Consider the following 25,505-nt stretch of genomic DNA (forward strand, 5'->3'; position numbering starts at 1 on the left):
ACCCCCCCATGCTTGCTCAGGAAAAATATCATACAGAAAAGAAAGGCAAGTTTCCAGATTTTTGGCATTATGTGATCTCATGAATATCTAGTACAGAACTGGGGAAATATTTTGCTTAGTTTTGCTATATTTTGAAGGATTGCTAACATATAAAGAATGCCGTTGGTTTCTTCATTATGTTCATTTTTTTCTTAACTTGTTTTTTAGCCAAAAAAAGAAAAACGGGCAGACTGAGCGCACAGTTGTCTTCCTCACAAAACTTTCCTCCTGAAAGCCCCACTACAGTAATAATACTATCAAGTAATGGTGGAAAGAGATAGTTTTTCTAAGCTGACAGCCTACTGAGAAAACAGAAATTGAGAAGAATGAACTCGAAGATTGAAAATTGGCCCATTTTATTTCTCAAACTCAGGTGCTCAAGAAAACCCCCTGCAGCAGTCCTCCTTCTTTGTCTATACACTGTTCAGCAGCAGTGGCTTCAAGTTGCTACCTTTTTCTGGTCACATTTGAGCTCTAGAAGACTATTGCGTGTTCCTACTATGTAATTACAACAACGCATAAAGCGTGTTTTTCACCGGTGCTCTTTGACTACTAATCATTGGCTGAATGTGGGCAGTATGTCCTCTCCAATCCTTTAAGAATTGAGCCACTTGTGCCTTCAAGATGGCTGTCAGGGGCCATCGTCACTGCCACCAGTCCCCACCGGCATCGCTCTGTTCTGCATGCAGTGGCAATGCAGGTGCTGCAGCATCGTCCGGGAAGCTACTACCTATCGCTAGCCACCTCATCAGCCAACTGGCGCTCCAATGCCAGCGTGCCCCAGGACACTGTAGTCAGGGTGGCGCTGCTCAGCCACCAGCACCCTTCATCGGCTGTGCAGCATCAGCATCCTCCGATGGCACCAGGGACTGCGCCTGAGGCCAAGGCAGCTCTCCTGCACAGGGGCCAGTGCTGTCAGGCATGAAGTTTTGTCCACGGTTGCGTTCACTGTTTTGACTGGACACTGACCGCGCAGCTGATGGGATGATAGGTTGGCAAGCTGGTCTTTCCATCTGTCGCTCATATCTGTTTGGCAGTTTCTTTGAAATTCAGTTTGCCACCAAACAGCAAGTGAATCGGCATATTTTATAAGCTTGCGTCAGCCTTGTGTGCAAGCTTGCTTTGGCACTGAGAAAAAAAAGATAGAAATACTTTGGCAATGAGTTTATGTTATGCCTAGTTCTGCACTGTGTTCAATTGCCACTTGTGTGCTGATATTTTGCATTTCAAACCCAGGAACCACTAAAAACTGGCACATATTGCATGAAAAAAAAATCAAATTTTTTTTAATTTTTTAGTTTGCTCGAAGAACCTATGTATAATGTGAGTTTCTTTTTTTTTACAGATTTTATCACTTCAAATTTCTCCGTCTTGTTACATGCAGATACAACCTACTTTCAGCCTGAAGTTCACGGTTCCGGTCTCGTCAGTATTTATGTTATTAGCATCAATGAAAAGAGACGCTAGCTAGCAGTGCAATGCACTGCAGCGCTGATTCTCTGATGGTTTGTGTGACTTAAGGAGGCCACCTGATATCAGAAAGCTGTGAGGAGGTACCAACTCAGGTTCATTTAACGTGGGAAGGTGGTATAAGGATCAACCTTCCAGTGTTCTTGGACGTCGAGTCAAGCACGCTACTGCTGCTCCACACGGGCACATTTTCCCAGCTTTGTTAAAGCTAGGCATTATATCTGTCGGGTGGTCACATACAACCAATTAATGGATAATATGGTAGCTGAGAATTGTATTGTGACATCACAAAATCGCATGATCACTTTGTTCAAAGATGATGCTGACCTCTGCCTTACCAGTCGTGGATCAGAAGCCAAGCACTTCGGATTGTGAAGCTCTCAATCCTGTTAACGCCAACTAATAGCGGAATCAGATCACCAAGCGCTTGAAAACAAATTGGCAAAGCAGCAACAATGAAAGCGAGCCATAGAGACAGGGGAACCCCCAAACAACAAAAAGCACGATTCGTAACTAAGTGGCAACAGTCTCGTGAATGAAGCCATTGCTCGAGCCAGTGCCCAAACATGTGATGTCAGCAACAGAAAACCTGTAGCATAACCACAAAGAGTTATCGCTCCAACTTCGATTTAACCAAGTTTAATCACTGCTTGTATTTTTAGCCTTTGGCTAACAGAAGTGTTTAAAAGAAAGCTTTTTCAGACGGTCAGATGTCTTTATTGCTGATTTTCATTGTCCAAAATGATTACAGACGAGAAGAAAAGGAGAAAAAAAAAATTAAGGAACTTAGCAGTGCAATTCTTAAAGTATGGTTGGAACTGGAACTAGTGGAATGTAACATTTCTGAAGATGATCTATCATGCTTTGAAGATCTGCTGTCATCTAATTGAGGCTTGGTTCATCGAGTCAAATCATAGTCAGTAGAGGTATCTGGGCCAGTTTTAGTAGGAGACATCGGTTGCAACCATAACGCTGCACTAGCAGGCATCTAAACAACTTGAACAAAACTTGAACAAAAGAGCAATAACAGCCCACGAGCGTCTGTAATAAGCAAACCGATAAGAGCACCAATAAAGGTAAAAATCAACTTTCTCACGGGCGAAACCGAATCACATCTCAGTAAACCGCGCAGCACGCTGGAAATCAAAACCAGTTTTCTTTTCCCCGCAAGACTATATAAAAGGAAACCTTTCTAACTCTTCTTGTAAGTCCTAGAGGTACTGTCTTTGCCAAAAATAGCCAGGCTGCATATTTCGCATCTCGCTAGTATTCTAAAGCCAACACTCTTTTATAGATGATTACAGCTTGTTAATTAGTGAGGACATGAGCTCGCCTTTACTTTGCACAGCTTCACAGCTCCATAACGGGTACGAATTCTCTGCCACCCGACTTAGAAGTGGAACACGAAGCCTAGTTAATTTTGGCAAAGGCGGTACCTCTCTGTGGGCATGTGTCTTCAGTACGGACATGTAGTTTAGAACAGTCGTCACTCTTCTCATACAAACTGTGCAGGACGGAAACCTGCCACCATAGATTTTCGGCAAAAACCGTCACGGTTCAAGTAAAAGCAGCCTCTTTGTTATTACAGCGAAGTAATCCATTGATACAGGCAAGGTGCAGTTTCTCCTGTCCGAAATTTTTTTGTTTTTGTTGGACTTCAAAACACGTATATGGCAGGTGTAGCAAGTGCTGAAGTAAAAGCTAAAGTGGCAATCCGGGCTTCAGGTGATGTTGCTCTAATGATTTCTTCACTAGTCATTTATTGTGTGCAGTACTGTTTATATATTTTAAATGATACCAAACAAGTGTTAGGTTGTAGTGTTGTTTTTTTGAGGTAGCATTGTGTTCCCTTGCAGTGGGTGAGTCCAGTCCTGAACAGCAAACGACACCCGCTGAAAATTAAATCTTCATTGGAAAGTGTGGCGGCAAAAACAATGAAGCAGAGGGCTCCAAAAGTACACAGGTCGTTTGGACTCACATTTACTTTTTCATTTCATTTAAAGGGTTTGAAACTTCTCAAAACCTGATTGGATGTACTCATGGTGTGTGCCACAAATAACAACATTGTGGAAATATTCTATGGGTGAAGGAAAGTAATTGTGTGATGTGTCGAAGCAGTGAATGTTCTACGCATGTTAGCGGGCCTAAAATTTCTTTTAAGGGAATGCAAAAAAAGAAAAATCTAAACTGCACCTGTGACGCGTCTGGAAAAGGGCGCCGGTTATAGGTACCATCTGCGTTTGATATATCAGGAGCAAAGTAAACTGAGCAGACACCCGGTGAAATTCCTAGTCTAGAATGAAGGAGGCTAGGCATTATTGCTTGTTTGATGTGATGTGCATGAGCTTGACATGGACGGACTAAACCCTTTGCAGCTGAGAGGAATTTCGTAATAGCATACAATAGTAGCAGCAAAAAAATGAAGCAGGTGTAGCCTTTCACCGTGTTACTGAGGTTCTCTTTGCACCACATGTTCTCACTGATGGAAAATCTCCAGCATGGTGAAATGATGGGGAGCAATATGGATATAATTGCAGCATCCTCGGATGAGATGGGAAAAAAAATGGTCTCACTGTAGTGATACTTTTTCGTTAGCGTCTGTGTCTAACCTGCATGCATAAACCTGACATGGGCAAGAAAGCGAAGTACTAGTTAAATACTAACCTGCACCAATCATGTGTAGACACTCTGCCCTAAAACGGCACTTTGCAACAAATGAAGCAGTCTGTGAGCACACATATATCTACATGACATGGTTAACTGCAGACTGCTTGACTAGTAAATGTTTCTGGTTAAAAGAGTGTCCGTTTAGTTTTTAGTATGCACTTGCTTTTTTTCCGCCACTGACAAAAGCAAAAAATTGCATTGCAGCCTCCTTTCAACTGTATTAAAACCATATTTTTGATCAAAGTTGCTTGGTTACATTTGTTCTGTTTTTCTTTGCCTTCATTGTGTTTAGGTTCATTGCTCACTGATGCCTTTATTTATTTGCTGTTTATTGTGCTTGTTACATAGTCTCATTTTGTTACCTTCTCACTGAGGCAAATATGGCATGACAAAATTGTCCAATGCTAAAGTATGCAATACATGTTTTTTGTGTAACACATAGTCAGCTTGCTGTGAACTCTGATATGTCATGAACAAATGCCACTAGAAAACCAGATTAATTGTTAGGAGCTCAACTGCACTTCATAATGGAGGAAGTTTCTTGTTCAAAAAGAGTACATGATTGTATGCATAGTTAGCTTTCATATTGGAGTATTTAGCTGATGATCAAGTTAGCTTTTCATTCTGGGGTGATTTTTTGCTGAATTCTTTTAGGTTCTCTGCTCTTTTAATGCTTTTCCACAGGTACTCCTATGCATATAGGGTTGCCTGAGTACGCAGCGAATAGTGCATTCTTTTAAGATTGAATTTCGTGCTATTTGTATTGAAAACATTTTGCAAATTTTTTATTTTTACACTGTGAATGTACACTCTCCCACTTCTTTAACCTGAACGCACGAGCTTCGACTGCCGAGTCGATAAGCGCCGTACGACGGAACACAGCGGCGAAATGAGCGAGAATACGCGCATGCGCGCAGTGAGCACTGATGCAGCTGTCCTCCCCGTTATACCTAGTGGCACGGGCAGAGGCACAATATTTTATGTTTTTTTTGGGGGGGTAGCCTCACCATAATATATGTCCTCTGCCAGGCTGTTACGGGAACCGGATCCAACCCCACCTGCTTTTTTTGTGTGCTATCTCATTTCCTTCTGTTTTCAGCTTGCTGCTGGGAAAAGATTAGAAAATGCTACGTGGTGCCAACTGCATTCCTGCATAAAAGGAAGGTGTTAATTGATAAGCGAAGTGAATTCATAAGCGAAGATTCTTTAATGTGCCGCAGGAAAGTGCTACGGGACCAATAGCAAAAAGAACCAAAATGCTGATACTCATGTAGTATAATCAGCGGTTGTATATCGCATTCCATCCAGCGCTAGCGCTGCCACCTGAACGCTTATTTATAACTTGATAAAAGCGTTCAGAAAAGAAAGAAGGTGATGACAATAACGGTGCTCAAAAGATCCCATTCCCAGAACAGCCTGGCAGAGGACAGCTGCATCGGAGTGCTCATTGCGTGCACGCACATATTCTCGCTCATTTCGCCGCTGTGCTCCGTCATACGGCGCTTATCGACTCGACAGTCGACGCTCGTGCGTTCAGGTTAAAAAAGTGGGAGTGTGTGCATTGCTGTATAAAATTTGTGCGAGAAATAAACCAAACACCTGTAAGTTCATTTCTTACTTAACCTTTTTGTATCTTAAAAAAAATATTCACTATAGAAATCGGCAGCTTCATGGTCATGGTTCTCATTAAATGGACAGGCATACAACATCTCAAAATTATTCTTCAATGTAAAAATTAATTCATTGGCTCTCTCTCCGTGTGTGTTAATGGCTACATTAATCCTCCTGGGCCTGTTAAGTTGATTTGAAGAACTTCCTCCACTCGATTTAAATTTTAGGCAACTCTACCAAGAAGGGCTGATTGCCGCCATATTGAAGTGGGTGGCAATGTGCTGCAAACAGAGCTCTTTGATCATACCGGTTAGCAACTGCATGATGTAACAGGTTTTACTGGGTGCTTTTCAGTTGCTAACTGGTGATAATGTCATCTAGATGCAGCCAATAAAAACTATTTATTGCCTGTTGTCAGCATTATCTTCTTAAGAGCACTTTTTATTTTTCTTCTTAAGTTATCTTTGAACTTTTGTGTCTGAACTTTTGCTACAGCATTTTTGCTTTCAGCTTTGTTGCTCTGTGCTTGTGCATTTATCAACAATCTCAAAAGCTTAAACTTGGACACATGCAGTTTATTGACGGCAGGCGTCGCCACAATCACACACGAATTTAGGCCATCGCAGACTGCCTTTTTTTTTTTTTTTGTACACGGATGTTGTCAGAAGTTTCATTACTAGTAATTAAGACCTCTGTTCATAAAAGCTCATTAATTCAAACTGCAAGGGACTGGGAAAAATAAAAAAACAGAAAAGTTGTTTGCACTACAGTTAATTTGTTTCCTGAAAGATTGGGCAATGTTTGCCTGACTTTCGAAATGCGAGCAGCTCGGAAATGGCAATTTTTCACGTTTATGCTCTTCTGCGGGCGGGATGTGTACTCCCCTGGCCACATCTGCTGACAGTATGCACTTCGCTCGCAGAAGAGCATGTTGCTGCTCACCTCCGTGCACTCAAAGCTCATTAAACGAGACACCGTCACGTCCGTAATCAAAAACGTCCTCTACAGATCTTGCCAACACCAAGTCTTGACCAGCTTCAACTCGCAGGTGAGCCGGCTCAGTTTCGCTGGTTTCCCGGAAGACCTGCTACATAACCTGGCAGAAAAACTTGTTTGGGAAATCCGCGGAAATTTTAAGAAACATATGGACATCGAGCGATCGTGGGCAGTCATTGTTCCCTGTGTGCGTGGTGTTTCCCACAAGCTCAAGATAGGTACTAAGGCTGGAATCCGTGTAGTTCTTTCTACTCTGAACAAACTTTGCGCTCTGTGCAGACGTGTGAATAGGGAAGAGACTGAACGGAATGAATATAAGAAAAAACAATCTATTTCAGTGTGCCTCGCCGGGGTGGTGCAGTGGTAATACGCCAGACTACCGTGCCGGAGTACCCGGGTTCGAACCCGACCTCGGCGGCTGAGTTTCGATGGAGGCGAAATGAAGGATCGAAATTACTCCGTAGTCCTTCACCACGGCTCCTCTTTCTCTCTTTCCACTTTACCTCCCGCCTTCCTCCCTTTCCTAACGGCACGGTTCAGGTGTCCACAGAAACAAGTGTGACCGATACTGCGCGTTTCCCTTCCTGTGAACCAATTATTTATTTATTTATTTTAGTGTAATAAAAACGTGTACAAAATTCCGCCTTCCGGTTGCAGGTCCTATGTTGGGAAAACTGGAAGATGTATTGTTGACAGGTTGCGCGAGCACACTAATTCTCAAAATGCCACTACGAGGTCATTCACCACACCAAATGCAAATGCTCCCCCATGCTTGATAAAACCCACATCAAGAAATATTTCAGCCAGCGTGCTTGAGAAATCTGGGAAGCTTTTATCATCAATGAGAAAGGTCACAGTTGTGTCAGTGCACGATCTGTCGCATTACTTTCAACAGAAATTGCTTTTCTTGGGCATTAGTCCTGATACTCGCCAGCCGTGATCCCTGATGTGCCTTTACCATTGTTATTGTTGTTCTTGTTTTCACCAGATCATCTTTTTTGTTGTTTTATCGCCCCATTTCCTCCTTTAGAAATAAGCACGTGCCATTCACCTCGCCACTTTCATTTTATCCTTGACGCGCGCCACTAGCAAGTTAAAACTTTTTACCCTTTGTTTTTGTTTTCACCCGGTCATCCGGTCACCCTGTTGTTACTCCCACGAACGCGCCTTTTTCTTCGCCATCTTCCGCGCAGCAGGTTGAATCTATATATCTTGATTGCGGGGTTTCGATATGTCGAACCCAGATGTATCGAACTCGAAGGGGATTGCGAAATAGTTCGATATATCGATATACAGAAGTCTAATTGAGACTCCGCTTGCGATCGTGAAAAATGATACCGTATTTGTCGCGTAATCGACCCACTCGCATAACGTACCCACCCTCCACTTTTGCCTCCGAGAATTATATAAAAAGAAAAAATCGTTAAGGCCGGTTCACATGCAAGCGAACAAGCGACGTAATTTTCCAGCTTGTTGGAACTGCGTCGCTCGTTTATCGTCTCCTGGCCAAGCACCGAACAGTCATTTTCCCGTGATGTCAGACGCAGGGCATCATATACGTGTGCATAAGTCTTGCGCAGGCGTGGGTTTAACCTTTCCAGTGTGTTCATAATGAAACGAATAACGGTCATGCAGGCTGAAAGACACAGACGCAGAAGTGGTACGTACAATAATTCATAAATGTTCACATACAAGCCGTTCACGTTTAATTCATATTTCAGGATGATGCACCTCGAGATGCTCATCCCCTTGATGTGGCACCCCTGCCCTGGAGGTAGTCACAACTTGTAGTTGTTCTGGCCTCTGTTCTGGGTCAGCACATTGATAAAGTGAATGGAATGGAGTCCAGCGGCCAGGGCTCCCAGTATCTGCGAGAAACGAACAAAAAATGGGAAGGGGTGACACTTGAGCCCCGCTTTGAAGAGTGTGACGGCCTTGAGACGGCGTCAAAGGAATGCAACTGAACGAAGACTGCAGGCTGTGGTAGCTGCGGCATCGGTATGTCATTTTTAGGGACGGTCTGGATCAAGGCGCTAGTTACGGGAGGCACGTTTGCGGTGCTGGGCACGATGGGGCGACTGTGTGCCCCCATCTATTGAATAGCCCGAGGAGCGGCGGCGACAGCGTCCGGCCAAAGCAAAAGTATAGTGCACTAGAGCAAAAATCCATAGCATCCTCAAGTGCTCGTGCCTCCTCTGCCTCGTTGACTTCGGCACGCATCTGTGTATGGTATTCACGCGGGTCGCTGCAAAGGGATATATCGTCAAAATTAACCGCGTATACGGGTCCCCTCTGAAATCCTCGTTCGCTTGCATGCACTTTTCACTCAATCACTATAATCAAGTTTCAAGCCTATTTTATACATATAGTATAACAGTCAAAGTAAACGTTGTAGGGTTGAATTTTAAATGTTATTACAACTCGTATATTAGCCAATGTGTGGTATTATAAGCAATATTTTAATTTTGCAAATAAACATTGTTTTAATAAAATTTTTACATGATATTAAGCTTATTATGAAAACAATAAAAATGGTTTGATATTCATGACACCATGCATTGTGCTCGAAGTGGTAAAAAGAGGCCAATAAATGATGGCGATATTCGCTATATAGAAAGTATGCAAGAAACGTCTAAAGCGTTAAAGAAGGGCACTCTCACTGAAGACTCATTTCAAGCCCTATATAGCGACCCATTGAGGCTCTCTTCGGGAAAGTAAGGTTAATGTGCGGAAGGGAACGACATATGCTAGATGCGAGGGGCGTAACAGCTAGCGGCGCATGACTACATTGTCAAGATGGACGTTTCATCTGACAGCAAAATCAAGGCACTAAAGGAAGTGGTGACATCTTCTAGCGTTCAATTTCCCACTGTCACATATTCCGGTTTACCTTATACGTCGCTAGATATATCGTTTAGTTAATCAATTAACTTCGGTTGTGACGCTTGCGCTATTCTTGAAACTAGCGAAAGAAGCAGCCCCATGTAGTACACTCTTCTACGAGGAGGAGTGATGTTCTTGTTGGGGATGAGTGGAAAGGGGGTAGCGTGGTGCTTTCAACTGTCTCCTCGATTGAGGGAATCACCGCCGTTGCATTCTTCTACGAGGAGAGAGAGAAGTGGTTCTTTAATGGGGATGAAAGGGGGATCGGCGCGTTCAACTGTCTCCTCAGGTGTGAGGGATCACCGCCGTTGCGCCGAATTAGGGGGGAGGGGGGTAAAAGGAAGGGAGGATGTTTGGAATAGTGGAGAGGATGGAAAGTAAGGGGCAAGAGTATCCAGTGAGCCTTGAGCGCCGGGATAAGCGCGAGGCAAGGAGACGGATCGCTGAGGTCGGCCCACTGTTGGATGGGCGGACAATAGGAGAGCAGAGATGGTAAATGAACCCGCAGAGGAGTCACTCAAGGGGATGGCGGTCACTCTGGGAGGGCCATTGAGGTCACTGTCGGGGCACAACACTCGGAGGCAGCCGTAGTTTGAGTGAGCACAAACATGACACAGAGCGCACAATGTGCGAAGGCACAGTAGTAGTCACACAGTGGCTGTACTGAGCGCAAACACGACACAGCCATTGAGAGCCGTAACGATGAGCGCAATGTGCGAAGGCACAGACAGAGAAGTCACAGGATGAGTACAATGTGCGAAGGCACAGACAGCGAAGTCACCCTTTGGCCAGAGCGAACAAAGGAATAGTCAGGGGTGGCACAACACTCGGAAGCATAGTGGTTCGACTGAACACAAACATGGCACAGTCACTGAGAGCAGTAGCGAGACACCGGATAGGGAAAATGTGCGAAGGCAGGGTAGTGAGGTCACACTTTGGGCATGGTCATGGTCAGAGGCGGCACAACACTCGGAGGCACAGTGGCTCAAGTGAGCACAAACCGACACAGCCACTGAGTAGCAAGGAGTCACAGGATGGCCACAACGCGCGAAGGCACAGTCGGTGAAGTCACGCTTTGGGCACACAGAGAGGAACAAAGTAATAATAAAAAAAACACGCACAGCATCTGCTTGAGTGGCGAGCTCAGGTTCAAGGCGGCGGGTGGAAGAACAGTTACACTGTATCGCGCGCGGCCGATGTACATGCTGGTTATTAGTCGTGATGGTAAAAGGCATCATGAGCGGCAAGAGCCGCCGCGCACAGTTGCCGCGCTGGTGAGTTGACGGGAAGATGCCCGATGAGAGCCGCGACGGCAGCTGCAAGTGCGGCTGTGATGGCTTCGCGCTGGTCAGTGTGAGCAGGGCGTGGTGCGGGGGCTACGCATGGGGGCGACTTCGAGACACCGCAGTAAGACTGGGGATCATGGGAAGTCGAGTTGCGTGGCTCAGCGGTGGTTGCTGGGTGATCTCGTGGGGTTTGGATGCATTTAGTCGGCTCCGCAGCTTTGCCAGAACTTGTGCTGACAGGCTGAGCTCGGTCCTTCTTCAGCATTTTAACGGCTTCGTGCCGTGTGATGCGGGTCTTGGATGTGGCCAACGCAATGGCGATCTGCCTCTCCTGTTGCCAACGTGGGCACCTTGGCTCTGTAGCGGCATGCCTCCCAGTACAGTTGAGACAGTGAGGGGAGGTCGCGTCGCAGTCGTCGGCCGGGTGAGAAGCACCGCAGCGAAGACAGCGGGGGGGGGGGGGGGGGGGGGGGGGTGCAGGCTGCCGTGGCATGACCATAAACTCCGCACTTGAAGCATTGTAAGGGCGTGGGAGGCGAGTGCGAACGGAACGCCGGAGTTTCCCAGTCAAAAAAAGTCAATGGGTCCAATTGGGAATTTCCCAATTGAAATAAATGGGTCAAAAACCAATTGTGTTTTCGCCACCCATTGGGCCTGACCATTTGATATGAATTGGTGCTCCCAATTGGAAATAATAGGTCACCATGAAGACCAAATGGTTCACCAATTGAACTCAAATGGCATACCCATTGAGCCGAAATGGTTTGAACTCACATAGCTGAAAAAAAAAAGAATGGAAATGCAATTTCAATGTTTTGTGTCCAGAAGTTATAGGGGAGCCGACTTCTATACAAGTGGAATGAAATGACAATTTTTTACACATTACACACATGCAACTAATACAGATTCAATGTATATATCCACAGGTTGCAGACTTATATACTCCATTCTTTGAACAGTGCTGCTGGGACCAGTGACACATTTTTGTTATTCAGAGTTAACTTATTTAATTATGCCTGCACTTAGAGTGAACATGACATAATCAATTAATAAGATTAAGCGGCATATACTTTTTATAAGAACTTAAATTTTTCTCTGTTGTCTCTTAATAGAGGTATGTATATGTGTGCACATCTCAGGAACGTTTGCTTAGGACCAATTAGAATCAATGGGAAGCCCAGTTGGAAGCCCAATTCGTTTCAAATGGGCGTCCCAATTGGGAGCGAAGGAATCCCAATTGGGATTGAAGTAACCCATTGGGCTTCCCATTAGCTCAATGGATTTATTCAATCCCAATTGGGACCCCCAAATGGTTTCTTCATTCCCAATTGGGAGTCATGAAACCAACTGGGCGTCCCAATTGGGAGTGAGGAAACCAACTGGGCTTCCCAATTAGGAGTGGAGAAACCATTTGGGTTGGACAGTACCCATTGGACAAACCATTTGGGATTGGCAGAACCAATTCAATCTGACTGGTCTTCCCAATTGAACCCATTCATTTTTTTTTACTGGGTTGTACAGGGCCACCTCATGTGGTGGCTCAGTACCTGCGAAGCGAATGACTAGATCTTTGCCTCTGCGCCAGCATCCAAGGACAGGGACACTGCTTTCAAGTCCGCTGAGGATCTCGTCCTCAGAGAGGCTGGGGTCGACTCAGAAAATGAGGCCAGAGGACGTCTTCCCACCAGCTTCCTTAGCTCGCACTTGGACACCACAGATGTCGTTGACAGCTAGGAGCGGATCAAGGTCACTTGAAGGGTGGGTATCCACAGCACAGACATTCCGGCGCAGGTTCACCCTGACAGCCTTAACTCCAGGTAATACGGCCAGAAACTTCGCGATGGAGTCCCGGCTGGGAGATAGGAAATTGTCTTTTTTCCGCGCAGGATAAAAGAGGATGGTTGCTGAGCTTGCATCTCCGAGACCGTGGGTGGAACAGAGAAGCGGGCCGCTGGAGCTATGCGTGAGGAAGCGTTGGAGCAATTGCTAGAAAAACTAGCATAGGGCTTTTCTTGGGGCACTCGTTGCTCCGCGCGGCGAGACTTGTGTTTGCCGCGCATCGGTTGAGTGGCCTGGTTGGACGTGTCCTTATGCGTGGGGTTGTTCAGAGGTTGGTTGTGCTGTCCAGGAGGGGCAGCAGGACAGGAGCTCTTGAGGGCAGACGAAGCCCCGGAGTTGGGGGGAGGAAACTCATCCTGCCCAGGATCGGCAACCTTCGAAGAGGGGGCGTGGTTGCGGCTGTTCGCCTCAGGTGTTCGAGACTTTTCCTGTACCTCGACCCAGTTAGGTGCGGCATCATATTCTGTCTCAATGAAGGCATCTTCTATGGCTGATGCTCTCTACAGAGCCGTGAGCTGTGAGGGAACCTCAGACTGGAAAGTTGTCCCCTCACTTGAAGCTGGAGGGTTCTCCTCGTGCGCAATGCATGGGAGTGCGGCAGGCAAGGAGGAAGCACTTGGAGCTGGAGTGTTCTCCTCGTGCACAATGCTTGGGAGCACGGCAGGCAAGATGGATGAACTTGAAGGGTTCTCCTCGTGCACAATGCATGGGAGTGCGGCAGGCAAGGAGGAAGCACTTGGAGCTGGAGTGTTCTCCTCGTGCACAATGCTTGGGAGCACGGCAGGCAAGATGGATGGACTTGAAGCTGGAGGGTTCTCCACGTGTACAGTGCTTGGGGTTACGGCGGGCAAGAAGGATGGATTAGCTTGCTGGCCAGGTCTTCTACGAGGACCGTCAGTGCCAAGTTCTTTCCTTCCTCCATGCCCTCCTGGCTACGACGCGGCGGCGAGGGTGAAGCGCGGCCTCTCCACTTCAGATCACGTGGCAGCCTCCTTCCCCTAATGCAGTCCACTAGAATATTGAATCTAGTGGACTGCATTAGGGGAAGGAGGCTGCCACGTGATCTGAAGTGGAGAGGCCGCGCTTCACCCTCGCCGCCGCGTCGTAGCCAGGAGGGCATGGAGGAAGCAAAGAACTTGGCACTGACGTCATTTTATTCGAAGCCGGCGCGGCCGCGCCGCGACCGGACGCTGCAACGTCTCTCCTCCTCCTTTACTCTCCGCATTCTCTTTCTCCGCGACGCTCGGGTACCGGTACGAGTTTTCATAGCAACGCGTCGCCGTTGATAATGGCCAGACTTGGCTAACCCTAAATTTTGACGTCACTTCCGCCACACTTTTTACAATGCATTGGGAATGGCAAGGGCTTCTCCTAAGTTGTTTCCTTCCTCCATGCAGGAGGGGGAGGAGCCGTGATATGTGGCTTCCCACAGGATTTATTTGTAACTTGCTATTTTTGCATCACGTGTTAATGTTATTAAAGTCTTTGTTAAGCATATGTTGAAGTGTGGCGGTGGACCTGTGAGAAGCATAAATGGTTGTATCGTACGCATATAACATGCAATTTCTATGATTTAGTGCAACGGGCAGAACATTAATGAACATTAAAAAGAGCCGAGGGCCAAGTATCGATCCTTGCGGAACACCTTTGTTTACAGCCTGAATGGTAGAAAAAGTATTATTTACGAGCTAGAACTACGTTAAATAACTGCGGATAAGCTCGAGGGGTGGGCCGGAGATTCCAAATGAAGCGCTAACCGCATGAGTCGACAATTCGCGGCGACATGCCGCGCGACGGGCTGAGGGCCGCCAAAGCATTGCCGCTCGTCGCTGTCGCTCAGTTTCTGGATTTTTAGGAAATTTCGCGTGTCGCCAGGAAGTGGCTCGCGAGGAAGCCAATCGCAGAAGGCTTTGCGGTGCTCAACTTCTGTTCTGGCTTTTTGTTTTGCTTTTGCGTGTGAAGTTTGTTTTCCTAGTCCGGTTTGGGCGAAGAACCTGGTGTCTGCACGCGCTCATTTCGACTGATCCGTGTATGTATGAATGCATCGAGACAATTCAGTAAACGCTTGGTACGGTAGTCGAAAAAAAGAAGGGCTAGTGTGGCTAGATGTAGTTAATTTTCGAAAGGAGCAGGAGAAAGTCACTGCTTGCAATGCAAGTCGGCGTTGCAGTGTAGTAGCGCGGCCATGGCGCGGCCGCTGCGCTGTGACCCTTTAAAATGCGATGCGTTACAAGAAATTTCATCAGTGTTTTATTGTACTTCATGCTGTTTAGTGTTAGAAACGGGATATAGCGTAATTGAACTCCCTTTGACTGAAGACGAGGCGGCGCTAACAGAGCAACGCTGAAAACGGGCGCCTCTGTCGCTGAGCCACAGGCGTTGGCGGCGGCGTCGCGCGACGGATCGCTGGGCCTGTCGCCTCATGCGGCTATGGCCTCTTGCATGCGAGCTTCCAATTCCGCATCGCTGCCACCGCGCTCCAGATGGTAACATCGTCTGCGTATATGGTGTGCTCCACATCAGTAATTTCACCCAGTCTGCGAGAAAGCTTTGTCATCGCCAAGTTAAATAAGAATGGTGAAAGTACTGAGCCTTGTGGCGTTCCCTTATAGCCGAGATTAAAGATCTCCGAGACGGACAGTGGCGATCCTCCAGAAATGCCTTGACGTAGTGGTAGAAGCGTGTTCCGAGAATGTGGTCAGATATGGCTTTGAGAATGGCTTGATGTTGGATGTTGTCAAAAGCTTGCTCCACGTCGAGTCCCAGTAGAGCCTTGGTGTCTCGTGCGGGGCGATGCAACAGATTTTTCGTTATTCGTAGCATAGCGTCTTGCGTTGAGAGACCTGGCCTGTAGCCGATCATATTGTAAGGAAAGTACCCCTTTTCTTCTACGTATTCCGATAGTCTATTCAGGATGACGTGTTCGGCTAGCTTTCCTAGGCAGGACGTCAGTGAGATCGGCCTTAGGTTGGGTAGGCCCAGCGGCTTGCCCGGTTTTGGGATGAGAACCGTATTGGCATGTTTCCACTCTGCAGGTAGTTGGCCAGTTTTCCAGGCTTTATTGATTTGTTGCGTTAGGAACGTGACCGAGTCGTCCTCTAAGTTTCGGAGAGCCCGATTTGTGATACCATCTGGGCCTGCTGTAGAGACTGTTGAGTTCGTGAATTGCGAAGAGTACTTCGCTTTCTGTGAAGTCCGTATCTAGCTCTGGGTTGGGGCACCGTCATAGCTCTTCCTTTGTAAGGTACTGGGTAGCCCCGATTTAAGCGGTAGGTACTGTTTGGCAAGGTCATCCAGAAAGGCTTCGCGGTACTGGTTAGCTTCGCGCTGTGTACTAATTTACTTAGCCTGATCCGTTGCATAGTTTTGGACTTTGTTCCGTGTTCGTCGAGGAGGTGTTATATGAGTCCCCACCCGCTTCCTCTGCGTAATTGCCCGTTGAGGGAGTTACAGACTTCGTCCCATTGTTGTCGGGAGAGAACCATGCAGTATTGTTCAATGGTCTTGTTGAGTTCGGCAAGTTTCCTTCGTAGCCTTCTGTTAAGATGTTGACCTTTCCACCTGGCTAAAATGGAATGTTTGGCTTCGAGAAGATTCGCTAGCCGACTGTCTATCCTCTCTACCTTAACGTCCGTGGTAATTGTTCGTTCCGAGGCTGCGATGTCTGTTTTGAGCATGCTCGGTCCAGCTCGTTATCGTGTGCTTTGTGGTTGTTCCTGATGAGTTGGATGGCTGCGCCCGTATTGCACGAAATTTTTCCCAATCGATACGTTTGTACTCCTTTTGCCTCTTTCCCGATATCTCTGCATCAATTCGGAGAATATAGTGGTCACTGCCAAGGTCTATGCCCGAGTTGTGCCAGGCCCATTTCTCTAGGCCCCGGACGAAAGTAAGGTCCGGTGTGGCGTCTCGACATGTGGAAGTGCCACATCTGGTTGGGGTCTCCGGGTCTGTGATCAGCGTGAAGTCGAGATCGGAGGCTGTCGTGAGAAGACGATTTCCCTTGCTAGAAGGATACGCATAGCCCCAAGCCTGGTGTGGGGCGTTAGAATTTCCCCCAATCAGCGGACTGTCTTTAGCGATGTGCTCAATCTTGGCCAGAATGCCTCTAAACCCTTGCCTCGTATCCTTAGGGCTGCTGTATAGATTGGTGAGGAAGATGCTTTGCTTGTTCCCTACGTGGTCGTTCGGTATGATCTCAATCGTGAGGTGTTCTAGATAGCAGGCTGTGTAGCGAATCTGATGCCGAATGTACGGGACCTTCTTTCCAATCAGTAAAGCGACGCCTTTGCATTGCTCGTTTCTGTGGGCTTCGGCCGTATAGCCCGTAATGGCCAGTTCGGTTGTGAGTGTTTCTTGAAGCATGATGACGTGGGGTTTCTCGGTTTCTGATTTGACCATCTGCAGGAGGACCGCCTTTCCCCCTGCAGTTCCATTGCCAAACGCGGAGACTGCGTGTCTTATTCGGCACTGCCATGTTGGCCGTTGTAGCCCCCTTCGCTTGCAGTGAGACCATCGCGAGGTGGGTCTTGCACACTGGTGTGTTTTGAACTCATCCTCGCCATTGCCGGTACTACCGTATTGTTTAGATACATCTCCATTTTCTGTACTCGTGAGCTAAATATGTCCATTTTCTCGTTCATTCGCACCATATGCTCTCGTGCATTAGCCTCATATTCTCGCTCATGGTGTCCATAGCGTTCTTCGTGGTTCGCGGTTGTGTTAAAGCGTGCTTCTTAGGAGGCGGGCATTCTTCAATTCGTTCATGTCTCTTCGTCTCAATGAGTTGGGTAGTTTCGATAGCGGTTGATGGTTCAGGTGTGAGCGTTTGTTTACTGCTGTTCGCTTTACCCATTACAGTTAATTCGAGTGTTAGCTTAGTATAAGCGGCTTTTAGCTCTCTTAGTTCCTGTTCTAACATAGCTGTTCGCTCTTTATCTGGGTTGCGGGACTCACTTTCCTTTGGTGTTGGCGTCGTAGCGTCTCTGACCTTGTCCGCCCACGTGCCATCGCCTCCGTTGTCATTTCCGCCGAAGCGCACCTGAGAACGTTTGTCCTCGCATGTGCGCGGCTCTTCGACTGAGAGCGGGAGCGGCTGCGTGTCGGCGTCTTGGACCTAGATCGGCTTTGTGCCACGTGCTGCTTGTCTTCTTCGACTAGCTGTACTTCCTCTTGTTGCTCCAGTCGAGCTCGTTGTCGTCGTGCGCGTACTACGTGTGAAATGGGATAGCGTTTCCTACACATTTTGTCCGCCGTCAGGTGCAAGCCCTCGCACAGCTTGCATTTCGGATCGCACACGTGGGTTGAGGTGGGGTTAGGAAGTCCGCAACCCCTGCACTCGGTGGAGCCCGGCTCGGGGCAAACGTCCGCATGATGTCCGAGTTTGTCGCATATATGTCTACTTGTCTGCGATATAAGTAGCAGGGTACCAGTGTGGGTCCAGATATGACGATTAACAAATTAACTGCGAGTAATTGCGACGCGTGGTCATTAAATCTATTATTGATATAAGCTTTCAAATTATATAGTACTTGTGCTGCAATTGTACTCGACGTGTATCACACAACGATATGTTTTGCTAAAACTTGACTCGGGTATTCATTATTGACGCAACTGAAGGTGATGCTAACAGAGCTGATATTCGTGAAAAGCTGAAATAAACTTTTTGCGAAATCGTTCAATAAGACTTGTTGGCTTAGGTTGAAATCAATGGGCAAAATAGACTCAGAAATAAGTACAGCGCTGAGTGCGCGTTTGTCTCTTTGCCGTCTTCGCCTGCTTTGTTTATTTTAAAACTCCAAGTTGTAAATGCACGACAGTGGCTGATTTAGAAAAGCTACCCAACCGCCTCTGTCAGCAAAACATTGCGTTGAAAAACCGCAAAAACAACCTGCATATTTTCATAAAAGATGCTAAAATCATTCCTTGAACTAAACAAGCCACCCCTCTAGCCGTCCCTTTTAAAAGCCGCTCATAAATTCGCTCCCGATCCGAAAATATGAGCGCGGAAAGAGCCTATACGAGTACGGCAGATACTTTTTCTTGCCTATGGCAAGATGGCCGCCGTGCGCTCGACCAGGCTTCACTTCCACTCCAGCAGTTCTATTGCAACCTTCTTGTTTGAGACTATATGAATATATGCGTGATAATAGCGTACAGTTGACGCATTCATCACCCTGTTCTCCAATAATAATTCCTTCCTGAGAATTGATTCACAGGAAGGGTAAGGCGCAGTATCTGTCACATTTGTTTCTGCGGACACCTGAACCGCGCCATAAGGGAAGGGAGGAAGGTGGGAGTGAAAGTGGAAAGAGAGAAAGAGGAGCCATAGTGGAGGGCTACAGAGTCATTTCGACCACATGGGGATCCTTAACATGCGCTGACATCGCACAGCTCACAGACGCGCCTCTTCGATTGGCCTCCATCGAAGCACAGCCGCCGGCGGTCGGGATCGAACCTGGGAACTCCGGCACAGTAATCGGTCACCTTGACCACTACACCGCCGCGGCAGGGTACTTTTATTCGTCGAGGAAGAAAGCAAGGGTTTCCGCGGTAAGTGGCCCGGGAGTCCTTGGGCTCTGGCCTCCTGGGCTGCGCTCTCGATGGCCCGGAGCTGGGTCCGCGGATTTGAGGTGAGCTAGCGGCCTCCCACTGCTCGCCGAGGGAAAGCTGCAAATCCCGCGGAGGGAGACCTCGAGGACATGCCCACGTTATATGTGCTAGGTCGACCCTCTGTTGGCAGAATTTGCAATCTGGAGTGAATAATTTCCAGGAAGAGAGGATCTTGTCCTGGTGTCCAAATTAGCTTTATGGGGCAGTTTGTCGTTCGCGAAGCAAGCAATAGTTTTAGGGTAATAGGAGATGTATTTCCTACAGATAATTGGTTAACAGAAAAGAAAGGCGCAGTATTTGTCACACTTGTTCTGTGGACCATAAAGGAAGGACGAATGGTGGCTGGGACAGATAGATCCCTGCCGCTTGCGGCGAGGGCTAGCCTGCCACCGAATTTTTATCTGTTGTAGGCCGGTGGTGGATGACGGCTGTTGCGACACGCGCCTTTCTCTCCCTCTTCTTTTGCTTTCTTCTCTATGTTCTCTTCTGTCCGAAACGAAGTGGCGTCCGTGTGCTGTGCGATGTCAGCGCACGTTAAAGATCCCCAGGTGGTCGAAATTACTCCGTAGCCCTCCACTACGGCTCCTCTTTCTCTTTTTCCACTTTAACTCCCACCTTCCTCCCTTCCCTCACGGCTCGGTTCAGGTGTCCACAGAAAACGAGTGAGACAGTTACAGCGCCTTTCCCTTCCAGTGAACTATAGTGCCTAGAATATACTAGGCACTATAAGTGAACCAATTAATTATTCTCTTCTGTCCGCACGAGGCAGTGAAGGCGGCTCAACTACAGAGCCAGTAGCAGGCCCGTGGTTGGTTGGTTGGTTGGTTCACAGGAAGGGAAAGGCGCAGTATCTGTCACACTTGCTCTGTGGACACCTGAACCGCGCCGTAAGAGAAGGGAGAAAGGTGGGAGTGAAAGTGGAGTGCATTTTCGTTTCCTTCTTAGCCACAACAACAACATAAGGGAAGGGAGGAATGGGTGCTGTAGTGGAGGACTCCGGAGTAATTTCGACCACCTGGGGATCTTTAAATGACAGGGGAGGGGAAGGGTGGCTGTTCCTGGCCCTACGGGGCTGGGACGGTAGATCAACGCTGCTTGCGGCGGGGGCTAGGCAGCCACCGTATTTTTATCTGTTGTGGGCTGTCATTGCACCCGCCACCGCTTAGGTGGTGGACGACGGCTGTTGCGGCGCGCGTCTTTCTCTCCCTATTCTTTTTCTTTCTTCTCCACTTTCTTCTGTCCGCACGAGGTTTTGTGAGGCGAAACGAAGCCCCGCCGGGGTGGTGCAGTGGTAAGACGCCCGACTACTGTGCCGGAGTACCCCGGTTCGAACCCGACCTCGGCGGCTGCGTTTCGATGGAGGCGAAACGAAGAGGCGTCGTGTGCTGTGCGGTGTCAGCGCACGTTAAAGATCCCCAGGTGGTCGAAATTACTCCGTAGCCCTCCACTACGGCTCCTCTTTCTCTCTTTCCACTTTCACTCCCATCTTTCTCCCTTCCCCTACGGCGCGGTTGCGGTGTCCACAAAAAACCAAGTGAGACAGTTACCCGCCTTTCCCTTCCTATAAATAAATCAGTTAAATCAGTTACGGGCAGAGGCTCTTTATTTTTCTTTCCTTTTGCAGGCCTCAGCATAATATATGTCCGCACGAGGCAGCGGAGGTAGCTCAGCTACAGAGCCAGTAGCAGGCCCGTGCATTTTCTTTTCCTTCTTCCTACAGCCACAACAACACGGACGCCACTTTTCCTAATTGCAGTTTTTGAGTCGCTGATAATATGTAGGGTTGAGGTTGTGCTCACCACCAAGGAGGTGGAGGAGGGTGGCTGCTCCTGGCCCTGATGGGGCTGGGACAGGTAGGTCTCCGCCGCTTGCGGCGGGGGCTAGCCTGCCACTAAATTTTTATCTGTTGTAGGCCGTCATATCACCCGCCACCCCTTCGGTGGTGGACGACCGCTGTTGCGGTAATTTCTCTTCTGTCCGCACGAGGCACCGCACCGCGCCTTTCCTTTCCTATAAATCAATCAATCAATCACCGTAAGTGGCTAAGCTACAGAGCCAGTAGCAGGCCCGTGCATTTTCTTTTCCTTCTTCCTACAGCCGCAACAACACCGCCTGGGCGAACGCGCCGCCTTCGCTCTCCGGGCCATCGGTACCGACCAAGCCAGGCGTGAGCTGTTGACCATAATTTACAGCCACAATCTTGAAGGCATTTCGGTCGGCGTGTTCGGCTGCATTGACATAGTGTCTTGTGTGGAGTTGTATTGCTCGTGTAGGAGTGGTATTTCTTAATGTGCTGTAGTGTGTAAGTCATCCTATACTGATGACAAAAGTGAACCGGGCGGATGATGGCGATTCGACGCATAAGGCTCTTTGTCTGGGAGGCACTGGCCTTGAGGCGATGGAAGAACTGTTTCCGCCGTTGTTCTGGATATAAATTGCGAGAACCCGTATGACAGACACTTCCGGTATAATTTGGCCCTTACCATGCACCTGGCTTCGGGGATGGCCTTCAGTGCATGGTTTTCCACACATGAGGAGAAGTTCCGATTTAGTGGGGGAGCAAGATATACCCGCCCGCTCAACGCTTTCGGTAACAGCGTCCACGGCTAGTTGCAAGGTTTCATGGATGGATGGATGGAAAAACTTTATTTTCGTCAGAGAGCATGTATGGATGGTTCCGTGTTAGATGGCCATCAACCCATGCCTGACGGCGACCTGGGTGGCCCACTCCACGGCCCTGGTCTGGACGACCGGGTCTGAGCTGGCCAACACGGCCTCCCACTGCTCGAGGGAAGGATCACGCATAATATCCGCCGGTGGCGGTGCTATGCTACAGCTCCATAATATTTGGTCATAGGTTGCCAATTCCTGACACCATTTGCACTCCGGCTGAATGTCCGGGTAGATTTTGCTCAACACGTATGGGTTGAAGAAACATCTAGTCTGCAATCGTCGCCAGACGCATTCCTGCGCCTTCACCAATTGCTTGTCCGGGGGTGGGTAAATCCTCCGCTCAAGTTTGAAATGATTAGTAATGTCATGAAAGGATACCAGCCCATCTCTCGTGGACCTTCCCGGAACGTACGGATCACCTACTCGGCTGACTAAACCTTGAGCATTCATGTGGGCCGTCTCGTTCCCAGGATTCCCAGAGTGTGCTGGTACCCAGACAATTTCCGCCTCCGTAGTCCCTCGCCCCGTGGCCCGATTCAGCAATCGCGCCGCTGTGACAGATATTCTGCCCCTCGCCAAATTTCGGATGGCTGTTTTGGAATCGCTGAAGATCAAGTCAGCATTACTACTAGTAATAGCTAGTGCTATCGCCGCTTCCTCTGCAGTTTCTGGGGAGCGGGTTTTGACTGATCCGGGGGCGATCAAGCGTCCCCGCCCGTCCACCACCGCAATTGAAAATGCGTCCTTGTCCCTATGCTCGGCGACATCTACATAGACTGCCCCGTTGTAATTCCCGTACTTAACATGTAAAGCTTTGGCTCTTGCCTTCCTGCGGTCCTCGTGATGTATTGGATGCATGTTCTTGGGCAAAGGTTTTATGTACAAGCCCTTGTGCATTTCCCGCCTAATCTGAATTTTAGTGTCACCAGCTGGAGCGTCAACTCCAATGCCGATCCTTTCCAATATGTCCCTTCCTGATTTTGTTTTTGAAAGCCTACCGAGCTGCATCACCAAGTGCGCCTCCCGTAGTTCTTCTAGGGTGTTGTGCACCCCTAATCCCAGCAGCCTTTCGGTAGACGCATTGTGAGGCAACCCAAGGGCCGCTTTATATGCCTGCCTAATCATAGCCTCCACCTTGCCTTTTTCCGTCGCGTCCAACTTCAAATAAGGCGTCGCATACACTATTCTACTGAGCACAAACGCCTGCACCAGCTTACACAAGTCCTTTTCCTTAACACCTCTTACGATTAGCGATTCTCCTGATTAGCCTCACGGTAGCATGTATTTTTAAGCCTTTTCAAGCACTCGCTATTTTTCCTGTTAGTCTGCAGATACATACCCAGGATCCTGATCGTTCAATTTTTCGGTTTCAATTTTCGCGTCCCTTTCTGATAAACCCACAAAGTCTGTGCATACATTTCAGTTTTTCCGGGAGTGATGAGTGACGACAGAAACAAGTAAAAGAGGAAGAGAGACAGCTAGGACCCATGTGGTGTACTGCGATTGCCAAAAGTGTCAGTTCTGAAGGCTCCAAAATTTAGTTTTCTGCTGCGCCTGTAAGAAAATCACGAATGTAGAAGCTACTAGGACCGGTGTTGGTTGGTTGGTTGGTTCAAAGAAAGGCGCAGTATCTGTCACACTTGTTTCTGTGGCCACCTGAACCGCACCATAAGGGAAGCGAGGAAGGTGGGAGTGAAAGTGTATAGAGAGAAAGGGGAGCCATAGTGGAGGTCTACGGAGTGATTTCGACCACCTGGGGATCCTTAACGTGCGCTGACATCGCAGAGCACGTGGATACCTCTTCGTTTCGCCTCCATCGTGTTTATTGCACAATTTTAGTGCCCGTCATCTTGGCCATGACATTACTCCGAGAGCCGTCATCTTGGATTGGGGAAACCAAAACTATGGAGTCATTCACGTGGTTCCACTTCTATCCTTCATACTGGACCGTGACATCCTCACCGACACATGAAGTTGACCGCTATCTTCGATTAGATATTCCGAAACTATGCCGCCATCTTTGATTATAACATAATATTCAGGTGGTTTCACTTCTGTCTGCCATATTGTGTTTTGACATCATCATTGGTGCCAAAATTTAGCCACCACCTTGAATTAGAGATTCCGAAACTATGGCGCCATCTTTAATTATGATATCACAATTACGTGGTTTCATTTCTACCCGCCATATTGCTACATGATGTCGTCATTGGCATCTAAATTTGGCCGCCATCTTGGATTATAACATCAAAGTGATGTAGGGGTCACCGTGGATTAATTATTGGCGTCATCAGTTATTTATCATCATTAGCCGAAACCTTTGTACACAAGTGACGTTACCTATCAATCACCAATTTGATATATCAGTGACATCACCAATTAATCACCAATTGAGTTGCTATTAATTTACTATGGGGGCCGTCACCTTGGTTTCATTGGTGACATCACCAATTGGCGGCCATCTTTAATATATCAGTGATGTCACCAATCAATCGGCAATTGGGTTGCTATATCAATTTACGATAGGGATCGCCATCTTGAATTCTTAAGACAGAAAATTTCACTCGGATGAGAGGTGGTAGCAGACCCCAATAAATGGAGAAATGTAATGAGTAAGAACTAACGTTTTTAACGTTGTCTACGACGGACGTGTGTGAACGGTGCAGTGACCGAGTAGGACTTTAACCATATGTTGTGGGGTTGTGCATCGAGTGACGCCTACGCTAAGAACAAGGAACATTAGGACAAAGTGCTAAAAAATGATTCACTACACGATCAGCTTCGGGCTGTCCAGGAGGCCCGCGCGGCGGCGGAGAGCTTCGGGCTCTCTGTGCCGACGTGGGAGCTGCCCTCTACACCGGGCTCCTAGCCGAGTGTCCTTCAAGACCCCTACTGTGGGAAATAAAGTTTTACCAAACCAAACCAACGTTTTTAAAATATGAAAACGTGACCATGGCCTGATTAGGCGCAGATGTCCACCATTTCGGGCGGAACGCCGGAGCGCCAGCGGTGACGGACGCACTCCACTTGGGCTCCGCAATTTTCTTATCGTAACCCCGGGCAATGAGACTCCAGCGTACTATCATCAATGCTACTGGATTCCTAACGTCGTCAGGATCCTACGGACACCATTGCGAAGTACGTACAACGAATTTGGACCATTTACGGTCGATTTGTTCCACGACCACGTCGTATGCTCTGTTAGGCCTACCGCCCCTCGCCGCGGCTGCGCCGCCAGCTGCATCGGGCGCCGAGCGAGCCCACGCGCCGCCTGCCGCCATGAAGGTGACTGTGGAGGGCATAGAACTAACGCCCCAAGAATTTGCAGCTAGTGAATGGATGACTAAAGTGAACAAAACAGTGAAGGGGACACCCGCACCCGATGTTCCCGGCTCTCAGGATGGAACACCAGCATCCCAAACGACCCCC

At 48.0% G+C, this 25,505-nt stretch overlaps 2 protein-coding genes across 2 annotated transcripts in view; one reads left to right on the forward strand and one right to left on the reverse strand.

Moving 5' to 3' along the window:
* The window catches only part of LOC146190150 (uncharacterized), a 44,734-nt gene extending 38,188 nt beyond the window's left edge, over positions 1-6,546 (forward strand). Inside the window, exon 14 of the mRNA XM_084604878.1 lies at positions 729-6,546. Within this exon, the coding sequence (XP_084461004.1) occupies positions 729-964 (236 nt within the window). The 3' untranslated portion in view covers positions 965-6,546. The remainder of the gene's footprint in view (positions 1-728) is intronic.
* A 1,902-nt stretch (positions 6,547-8,448) lies between these two features.
* The window catches only part of LOC146190151 (uncharacterized), a 102,605-nt gene continuing 85,548 nt past the window's right edge, over positions 8,449-25,505 (reverse strand). Inside the window, exon 4 of the mRNA XM_084604880.1 lies at positions 8,449-8,651. Coding sequence (XP_084461006.1) covers positions 8,562-8,651 — 90 coding nt within the window. The 3' untranslated portion in view covers positions 8,449-8,561. The remainder of the gene's footprint in view (positions 8,652-25,505) is intronic.

Source organism: Amblyomma maculatum, chromosome 5 (genome assembly GCF_055883805.1).
Source record: "Amblyomma maculatum isolate TAMU_Amacu chromosome 5, ASM5588380v1, whole genome shotgun sequence".
In the NCBI taxonomy this organism is placed as follows: domain Eukaryota; kingdom Metazoa; phylum Arthropoda; class Arachnida; order Ixodida; family Ixodidae; genus Amblyomma; species Amblyomma maculatum.